The sequence below is a fragment of the Hylobates moloch genome, unplaced genomic scaffold (genome assembly GCF_009828535.3).
Source record: "Hylobates moloch isolate HMO894 unplaced genomic scaffold, HMol_V3 SCAFFOLD_410, whole genome shotgun sequence".
NCBI lineage: Eukaryota > Metazoa > Chordata > Mammalia > Primates > Hylobatidae > Hylobates > Hylobates moloch.
Window position 1 is genome coordinate 16,942 of NW_026652685.1, and position 10,505 is coordinate 27,446.

The following is a 10,505-nucleotide window of genomic DNA, read 5'->3' on the forward strand; positions in this document are numbered from 1 at the left end:
TTTTTGTTTTCAGGTTTGTGCCCCTTCAGGTTTGGGGCTGTCTGGATCCCAGCCAGGGGACACTAAGGAAATCCAGGAGTCTCACACCGACTCTGTTGTGTTTCATCTGCTGGGGCCATCCCAAACTGCTGGGTACCATTTCCTTTCCTGGTGCTTAAATAGCTGCTCCATGCACTTGTCATGGTTTCAGAGATGCATCTAGGTGGGAAGACAGGATAGTGTATGTTACAATATTTAAATGGAAGCTGAATCCATTAATATTTATTTTAATATGAAACATTAAAAGAATTTTGTCATAAGCAATGAGGAAAGAGGAAAAGATATTAAAATTATTTTGAGGAAAAAAACAAAAATGTATTTATCAAATGTCTGTGTGTCTTCAGTGTTGCAGAGTTGAGAGCGGCCAGGTTTAGGTTGCCCTGAGGATGTGCGCAGATGGGAAAAAGCGAGAAAGCAGGAAACACACATCTCTGTGACCTGACACATAAATCACAGTAATGGAAGTAAATCTTTCAACAAATCAAACATTCACAATAAATATCACTCTGGTGCACACAGAAAGGCTTGTTAGCAAACTTTCCCTTTGTCCTGCTGGGTCATATTCACATGGATCACCTGTGTGCAGAGTGGACACTGTGGTCCCCATTTCTCAGGCTGAGAACTAGAGGCTGGGAAGGACAAGTCACCTGCTCGTGAGTGGGAGGGGCAGGATTGGGAGCAGTGGGCTCGGGCTCAGGACTGTGGCCCTGGTCGGTGCTCCTTGTTCCATCCAGAGGGTCCTACCCACATGTGCCCGTGTGGAAGTGGGTGCACTGCCTGGGGTGGCTGATGTGCTCCAGGGATTCGATGCTGCAGATGCTTCAGGGCAAAGCGTGGGGGTGGGAATGGGACGAGGCTGCAGCTGGGCAGACCAGGGACCAACGCCCCCCAGCAGAGGTTTCCAGTGGGGGTGGACAGCCCCATTTCCTGAGAATAGAGAGAACCTGGCAATGAGTGCCAGAAAGAGGTTACTTCGAGGTGTGCCCAGGCCTGGTGATTCAGAAACACAGGCACCACCCAGCAGAGACACTGAGGGCCAGGAGCTCACTCAGGTGAGGGGCTGCAGCAGATCTTCCTCTCCTGAGCAAATCACGTGCAAAGAAATCAACTTCCTGTCATCAGAATAGACAATTAGGGACTTTAGTCTCCTCGGCTGAGCCCCACTGTCAAGGGAAGCAGAATTCTCTGAGCCCAGGCCCAAGTGAGAATGGGGTGAGGAGAGGAGCTCAGGGTGCAGATTTGCATGGAGGCCCCGCCCTCCTCTGAGGCAGAGGGGATAAGACAGGGCTGGGGGCAGGCCCAGTGCTGGGGTCTCAGGAGGCAGCGTTCTCAGGACGTCACCACCATGGCCTGGGCTCTGCTCCTCCTCACCCTCCTCACTCAGGGCACAGGTGACGCCTCCAGGGAAGGGGCCATGGGGACCTCTGGGCTGATCCTTAGTCTCCTGCTCCTCAGGCTCACCTGGGCCCAGCACTGACTCACTGAAATGTGTTTTTTCCTTTTTCCAGGGTCCTGGGCCCAGTCTGCCCTGACTCAGCCTCGCTCAGTGTCTGGGTCTCCTGGACAGTCGGTCACCATCTCCTGCACTGGAACCAGCAGTGACGTTGGTGGTTATAACTATGTCTCCTGGTACCAACAGCACCCAGGCACAGCCCCCAAACTCATGATTTATGAGGTCAGTAAGCGGCCCTCAGGGGTCTCTGATCGCTTCTCTGGCTCCAAGTCTGGCAACACGGCCTCCCTGACCATCTCTGGGCTCCAGGCTGAGGACGAGGCTGATTATTACTGCAGCTCATATGCAGGCAGCAACACTTTCCACAGTGGTCCAAGTTCATGGGGAACTGAGACCAAAACCTGCCCTGGGCTCTCAGGCTCCCTTTTTGCTCTGCAGATGCTTCCTCACCCAGTGCAAGGGGCTTTCTGCAGCACGGCCTTGAGAATTCTTCTCTCTCAGCTCCTTCCTTTTCCACCATGAATTCCAAAAGGAAATCCGCTCTGTGGTTTCTCATCCAGGACAGGGACAGCTTCCAGGTGCTTGTGTGCTGTGGTCGCTGAATGTGCAACTCTTCTTAGCTCTTCAAATGCAGGGACAGTGACAAGGAGCTGCCTGATTGGTGCAGTCACTGCTTTTTTCAGGGATGCCTTCACCCTAAATGCATCACCATCCCCTACACTGTGGGTAGAATTTTAGCAACTACTTCTAATGGTTATCACCACAACTTTGATCTTAAATAGCAGTGCAGTGAACATCCCTATGCAGCCTCCTTTGAGTTCCTGTGTGAATATGACCATAGGATTCATTTCTGAAAGTGAAATTGTGGGTCAGAAAGATGTGTGTGTGTAATTTGCACCCATTGTTGTCACATTCCCCTCCAGGGGGATTCTACCAATTTTCATTGCCAGCCGGAAGTACTTGTTCAGAGTACATTGTTGAAAGTGTAAATTTTTGCCAAGCTATCAGAGTGAAAAATGTTACCTTGTTACGGTTTTATTTTTGAGTCTCCTGTTCCGCTTAAGTTTGGGCCTTTTCAGAAATAGTTCAGTACTTTTTCTTTTTTAGGATTTGGGAAACTTTTTCTTAAATATCCAGATAAGAAGAATTTTAGTCTTTGTGGCCAGGCACGGGGGCTTACGCCTGTAATCCCAGCACTTTGGAAGGGTAGGGTGGGTCAGTTCCTTGCTCCCAGGAGTTGAGATTAGTCTGGGCCACACAGTGAACTCTCATCTCTAGTAAATTAAAGAACATGAAAATCCATTTTAAAAGGAAGTATTTTAGTCTTTGTGGCTCAAGAATCAACTTTGGGGATATTCCATAGGTATGTATAGCATCATTTACAATGTAACCATTTAAAATGATAAAAGCCACTGTCGTCTCTGGACCATACAAAAACAGGTATCAGGCCAGGGATGGCCACAGGATGTGGTTGAACAGTCCCTGGTTTGTAGGGTTATCCGAGGGTTGAAAATTCCACTAGCACATGATCTAGGTGGGAATCTCTCTGTGAGGGTCACTGTATTTCACCTCCTGTATTAGCCTGAGGTCTTTCCTTGGATAAGAACTTGCTCACATCATCTATTTGATTGTATCATGGGTTTAAGACAGCCCTGTGTCACAATCACATAACATTTATCTGCATTGATTGCTCTGAGTTTTGGGAGAGCTTTAATTTATCAGGAGTAGACTCCTCCTAGGGCAAAAGTCTGAGGGAGAGGGATGGGCATATGGGCAAGAAAAGTTGTACCAAAGCTGGGATATTCAGGGCAGGCTCAGAGAGAAGTTTCCTAATATCAGCATTTGATTGAAGCCAAAAACAGAAGAGAGCATGGAGGCTCTGAGAATGACAAATAAACAAATAGTTTAAGTTTTAAATGTATTAATGTTTTAATAATCCATGAAAATTCTAGAACAGAATTTAACAATGGGATAAGGAAGAGAGCTTGAGATTTTAAAACCATAAAGAACCCAAGCCAAGTTGCCAGGAAAAGAACAGGACCTTTTTGGTGGAAATATGTTTCCGCTGCAAGTCATCATTTTATATGCGTGCATGTGTGTGTGTGTGTGTGTGTGTGTGTGTGTAAGGAAACCTCCCATGGAACATCCTTCTTCCCTACAATCAAGATGACCCTCACCCCACAAGTGAACCTAAACAAAATGTCAATATCAAATAGAAAAAATAATGCACTTTGTATAACCATTAGAGAGTCTCTATTTGCACATCAAAATGTGGATGCTTAACGTTAACATTGGAAATAGTATTTTAATATGCAAATGAGATGAGTTTTCTTTAGAGTATTTCTGTGAATTATCTTTCTTAGTAAGGACATACTCTTCTTTTAGAACAATTTAACTTGTGATATTTTTTTCTATTTTCTGTGTCAGTTCTGTTTTTTCTAAACACTGGCAAAGATATCCCATGGCTACTGATGAATACATTCAATTAATGGGTATTTAACTTAGGTTCAAGAGTGGACAGATGTGATTTCCCCACATCCACCTCACAGATGTTGCTGATGTTGACTCGCTCTTCTCTTCTAATCTTAGCAAATAAAGTGGGAAATTTGACATTCCTGAACACCCAGATGACAACAGGAGAGAGGAGGTGAAACCCCCAAAGCTGTTATTCTTTAAATCCTCAGGATGAATCACCCTGGAGAATCACCCTCACTTGAGTTGGATGATATGCAAATGTGAGTTTGGTCTTAGAGTGGTGCTGAGTTAGTTCAGGATTTGGATTGTCAGGATGGGGTGAATGTGTTTTACAGGTGAAAAATACATGAGTTTTGGGGTCCACAGCGTAGAGAGTTCTTGGCTGAATTGTGTCCCCCAGATCTGGGTTGAGTGACATCCCACCACAAGGAGTCCCAGAGAAGTAAATTTGCGTAAACACCAAACATGCACTGCCCCACTAGGCCTGAGAGGTAATAAGCGAGGCCTGGGAAGCCCAGCTGTGCTTTGGGCTCAGGAGGCAGAGCTCTGGGTGTCTCACCATGGCCTGGACCCCTGTCCGGCTCTCCCTCCTCACCCTCTGCAAAGGTGCTGCCCCCAAGCCCTGCCCTAGGCTCAGCCCTTGCAGGATCCTGAGCTGGTCCTGCCCTGAACACTGAGCTCAGCCTAGGCATAGCCTCAGGGTGACACCACTGGAAGTGTGTTTGTTATTTTCAAGCCCCCTTTCCTTTCCTCTCCTGCAGGCTCTGTGGCCTCCTATGAGCTGACACAGCCACCCTCAGTGTCAGTGTCTCCAGGACAGACAGCGAGGATCAGCTGCTCTGGAGATGTACTGAGGGATAACTATGCTGACTGGTACCCGCAAAAGCCAGGCCAGGCCCCTGTGCTGGTGTTATATAAAGATGGTGAGCGGACCCCTGGAGTCCCTGAGCGATTCTATGGGTCCACCTCAGGGAACACGACCGCCCTGACCATCAGCAGGGTCCTGACCAAAGGCGGGGCTGACTATTACTGTTTTTCTGGTGATTAGAACAATCCCACAGTGACACAGGCAGATGGGGAAGTGAGACACAAATCCATTTTTCATCTGTCTCATCTTTTTCCTCCAGCACCAAGATGACTGTGGGCCAAGCCATGAGCAGGTCTGGCCAAGTTCTACAGGATATGAGACCTCCAGGCCATCCTTTTGTTCACCCCTACAGGTTGGCGCTGCACAGGGTAGAGCAGGAGTGGATTTAGGGCTGCTACAATCAGAATTTACTCATGTTTTCAGGCCTCTGGAGTGACCTGGGGAAATAAGAACGGGATGGAAGATGAGAGAGACGTAGAGAACAATCACTTGGCCTTAGATTTCCATACAATGGTGATTGGGTCACTCCTTCCAAGTATCTTACATCAGTCCCCAAAAATGCCCAGCTCAGCTCAACACCTGAGCTTCCAGGCTTCCATGGCAGCCTGGGATTTTGAACAGGAAAAGCAGAGGAGGGGACACTGTGGCATCTGCCTAGATATGCTTTTCTGAGCTCACCCACCCTCAACTGCTGGGAGCTTCTAGAAGCTCAGAGCTGTGCCCTCACAGGAAAGTGCTATTGTTTCCAGAAAACTTCCTTTCTCACATTTAGGCTCAGTATTGAGAGTTTTGGTTTGATGACTGCCTGAGCCAAGAACCCAAGGCCCTGCCTTAATACAGGATGACACCGAAAGGCCTTCCAGCTCCGCACCTGCCATCGTGGATGCCTGAGGCCTCAGTTGCAATCCTATGCTGGGTCGGGTCTCCTTCTGGTGGGTGATGCCTCTCTCACTCCTTTCAGATTCTCTGTGCATGAAAATCTTTATCTCAGAGTCTAGTTCCAGGGAACCCAAACTAAGATGGCTAGCTGTCACCAAAATGAGCCACCATAGACCTGAGGTGGCCGCTATACACTGGAATCCACCAGCGAATTTCCTAAATTTCCATTGTGAGCATCCAAATGTGCAACTATTTCTGAGTCTTCCTTGTATTCTTATAAAATGAAAAGGGAGCCTGAAATGCCAGGTGCTCTGAGTCCTGAAGGAGAGGTGGAGTCAGATCTTCCTGCAAGGATTCCATGGAAAAGGGAGCAGCCTCACTCCATGCAGGGACCAGAGATGCTCCCACAGGGGCAGCTGTAGGATGGATGCTGCCCACCTCCACCCTGCACATCCTGCACAAACAATCACTCTTTCACCCCTCCTTCAGCTTATCAAAGTTGACACGTACGAAGCCAGCACAGTTCACCCTTGTCAATCAGACTCCTTCAAACCTCCATCAACCACACAATCTCAACATAAAGAATCTCCCCAACATAATAATAGTAACAAAATAATAATAATAATAAAATAATAACAGTAACAAAATAATAATAGTAATAGTAATAATAATAGATTTTCATGCACATAAATAGTAATAATAGTAGCTATGAAAACATCTATAAAAATATCTCATAAATACTTCTAGATTGTGTGCATGTGTAAATATTATTTTTCACACTTTGTGTTAAATAAAGTATATTATTGAACCTAGTTTACCTTTTTATTTTTTATGTCTAGTATGGTGACTAGACAGCAGGATTCACGTGTACAATCACATCATGTTGTGATTGTACAATGCTGGCCTGGTCTTATGCCTTCACATGACAGGTGCTTTGGAGTAACCTGCTTCTGCAAGTCCCCTCTCCACCCGTAGGACATATGTGTGAAGCCAGGGAGAGGCACTGGTGGAAGAGAAATAAGAATATGGGTGTGGACCAGCTGTTTATGCAGGTGACTGAGTCCTGGAGCCCTGACCCTGCTCTAACCTAGATGTGTCACATCCATCTCACCAGAGATCACTGCTGGCCTGCCGGAGCTCACAACTGGGGGGAACTCGCATTTCTGGCAACATGGTCGCTCGATGTCCAGTGTTATCCTGTCTCTCCCAGGGCCCAGTAAGACAAAAGGAGCTGCTTTTAGAAAGGGAAGGGATACTCTACTGCACATGACATGGCCTTCTTCCAAAAACCCAGGAGTCTACATTGGGATTCTCCAGTGGGGTTTGCCATGTACAGGAGGTTTTATTTCCCATGGTAGAGTCTGCTGGATTCTCTGGCCCCAACAGCAGGACACTCACAACCTGCCTGCATCTGCTGCAGAGCCTCCCTGCTCTGGGCCTGGAAAACAATGGATGACATTTATGGCTCCTGATATATGGGTTGGAGTCACATCCCCAGTTGTAAAATATGCTACTCCTAGACCTTTATAGGCCTTGTGTCTCTTTCTTCCTGGGGAGAATTGAAGGATATAAAAACACCCTTTTTTTTTTTTTTTGAGGTGGAGTCTCGCTCTATAGCCCAGGCTGGAGTGCAGTGGCCCAATCTTGGCTCACTGCAAGCTCCACCTCCCAGATTCACACCATTCTTCTGCCTCAGCCTCCCTAGTAGCTGGGACAACAGGCACCCGCCACTGCGCCTGGCTGATTTTTTTGTATTTTTTTATTTTAGTAGAGACGGGTTTTCACCGTGTTAGCCAGGATGGTCTCGATCTCCTGACCTTGTGATCTGCCCACCTCGGCCTTCCAAAGTGCTGGGATTACAGGCGTGAGCCCCCCCAGTCATAACATGCTGTTTATTTTGTAGGAGACTCTCAGCTTCTCCAGACAACTAAAGTCCCAATTTCAGCTAATATGGAGGAGGAAACATCTTAGTTTATTTCCCACTCTCAAACGTGCATGGATCTCACAAAAGCTTCCAATAGGCCATGCCCATCATGCATATGTGATTGAACTATGATATCCAGATGGTCTGAGCCCCCATGATGATATCATGATAGGGAAGGGAGAGCTAATGAAGCTGGGCAGAAAAAGTGTGAATGTGTACTGTCGTCCATTCCACGTGAATGCACACTGATTCTGATTCTATTCTCTGAGGGGAATAGACAAGACCTCAGTATCTGCTTCAGTGGTGTAACTGTGCACCTGCAGCCATAGCATTCTGTTCCAGGAGATCCCCATCTGGCACAGATATTGCTAATGCCACTATTGCCTGTCTGGGTCTGTACAAATCCAAATTCATCTTCCAGGATCATTCAACTATTGTAGAGATCAGTCCAGTAAACTGAAAAGGAGGACCCCAGAAGTAATCACACATACTGCGGGAGAGGAGAGAGCTGTCTCAGAGGGCACAGTCCTGTTGAAATTCCTCTGCTCCTTGGGAAGAAACAGCCCAGAAAAGGCCCGAGGGGCTGCGTCTCATCTGGGTTCCTGGATGAGGCACACCCCCTACTGCACTGAAATTCCACAGAAGCTGGGGGTGAAGTGCAAACACCATCTTTGGTTCATCCTTGGGATTTTCTTTTTATCACACACTCGTCATTTTGTCTACAATGCCCCAAGTTTCTAAATAGCTGTCTAATAGATACAGAGGTTCTGCGTGGGCTGATGAAAAAGCTCTGGGGTTGGATAGTGGTGATGTTTGCACAACATTTTTACTGTACTTACTGCTGCTTAGTTACACACTTAGAAATGATTAAAAGGATGAAACATTTTGTAATGTTTATTTTACCATAATACAAATATTGCATACTCAGGAAGCAAAGTAATACTAGTTTAATTTTGAAATTACACAACTGTTAAAAATGGAAAGGATTGTGTACTAAGCACCATTTTCTCTGTTCTATATGCTACAACTCAACTTTCTCTCTCTCTCTCTTTCTCTAATTAATAATGATATCATGTCTGGTCCAAGGTCACACATTTCCAGTGTTGCAGGAATGTCTGTTGAATCTGCTAATTTGTTGCCAGGAAGTATACTCAAATTTCTCATGCTCATATTTGATTGGCAACTGTCTCCAGCCAGCATTTCTAACCCAGGATCCTTTGACAAGACTTGTGAAGAATTTTGTAAAAAGTAGCCCCTAAGATGTCAGTGTTCACTGTTGGCAGCAGGACTGTTTCCACACAGTAGGGCTACTGCAAGCCACACCTGTCCTCACAGAGTAGCATCTCCCTGGAGGTCAAGAGTGATTTTGTTTGCCATGCTGCCCCAGATCACCTAATTTATTACCTGTGAATTTCACACACTACACATCATGCCCGGCCCCAAATTCTTCACTTGTGGGCAAATGTCCCATCTGACCTGAACTGGTTTACATCCCAGATCCCCTTCAGGCTTCCCAGTGTCCTTTCAGATCCTTACACACCCAAGACCCTTCTCTGCAGGGCACAGACACAGCTCCCTGCACATGGTTCCATCACTTGTCTCTTCACTCCTTCCTCAAAGGAGCTCCACAGACTCTTCTTCAGGGAGGCCTTCTCCAATCACTGAAGCTACAGCAGCCGGCCAGTCAGCTTCTGTCAGAACTTTCAATGATTAGCTGCATAGAGCTTACGATTACACGTTTATTTTTTCTATCATTATCTTTTGATTGATTTATTTCTATTAATCGTTGCATTATCAGTCAGAAATGCTTTTTCACTACAAGAATACATGTGGCAGGAACCAGGGAGCATCCAATTTTCTTCCACAAAAATAAGTCTGCACGTGCTTGGTGGTTGTTTTCCAGATGCTCTCCAGTTCCATAGGAAGCTCAAGTATTTCTAACTCTCCATTCCCTTTCAATGCGATGTTGACTTTGCTTTCATTGTTGTTGGTGTAAGACCTCAGCATGGCTGCTGCAGCTCCAGCTATCACACCCATGTTCAAGAGAAAAAGCAAAGCACAAATCCAGTCAAGTCCTTCCTTCATAAGAGGAAAAGTTTCCTGAGAAGAATCTCAGCCATCTGACTCTTACATCCTATGGACCAACGCTGGGCTACATGGTCACTGCTGGCTGGAAGAAACTGGAAATTTGCCTGACTTTCAAGTGAATAGAGGGGATGACACACAGGTAGAAGGTGGTAGGGAGTATCTGCTAGGTCTGTAAACCCAGTCTGCCTACTGACTGACCCAGCAACAGGCCAGGAAACTCCTCGGAGCAAGGACTGTGTCTTCCTCATGCTGAATTCCTAAAATGCAGTCTTGCCAGGACAGAGAGGGTCAGGGTGAATATTTGTTGGGTGAATGAGCTTCTGTCTCTGTTGTATTGCAGGAGTCACCACCAACCCACATTGACCCTGTATTTGTATCCAGAACCAGTCAAAGCCACCCCTGAGTCCTGCATCTCTCAGTACCAAGCCCCAGTCCCCCTTCCGGACCACCTACCACACAGAGAGACATGCAGGGAGCCTCAGGAGGGCACTGTCACCTCCTCCTCCACATGTGAGTGTTTGTATTTCCATCAGGAATCTGAACACCTCGTGCCCGGCTTTGAGGCGGGAAGGGGCCACAAAGAGAAGAGAAATTTCTTCTCTGAAGTCAACAGTCCATGAATCAAGGAATCAGGGACCCGAACAGCAGATTCTGAAGCTACAACTGAACCCAGGAGGCCCCTGAGCCTCCAGCTGACAGTGTAGAGTGGCCAGCAGGGGGCAGCAGAGAGTAACCTGGCAAAAATCCCTGGAAAGGGGGTGGACCTGGGCATCAGGGAG

At 46.8% G+C, this 10,505-nt stretch overlaps 2 gene segments (V, D, J or C); both read left to right on the forward strand.

Annotated features, from left to right (window-relative positions):
- The first annotated feature begins 1,345 nt into the window (after positions 1 to 1,345).
- Positions 1,346 to 2,014, forward strand: LOC116464321 (immunoglobulin lambda variable 2-8-like). The segment is given in 2 exon segments: positions 1,346 to 1,430; positions 1,548 to 2,014. Coding segments are annotated over 2 exon segments (513 nt in total).
- A 2,513-nt stretch (positions 2,015 to 4,527) lies between these two features.
- On the forward strand, positions 4,528 to 6,805 carry LOC116464323 (immunoglobulin lambda variable 3-22-like). The segment is given in 4 exon segments: positions 4,528 to 4,573; positions 4,729 to 5,048; positions 5,259 to 5,370; positions 6,690 to 6,805. Coding segments are annotated over 4 exon segments (594 nt in total).
- The last annotated feature ends 3,700 nt before the right edge of the window (positions 6,806 to 10,505 follow it).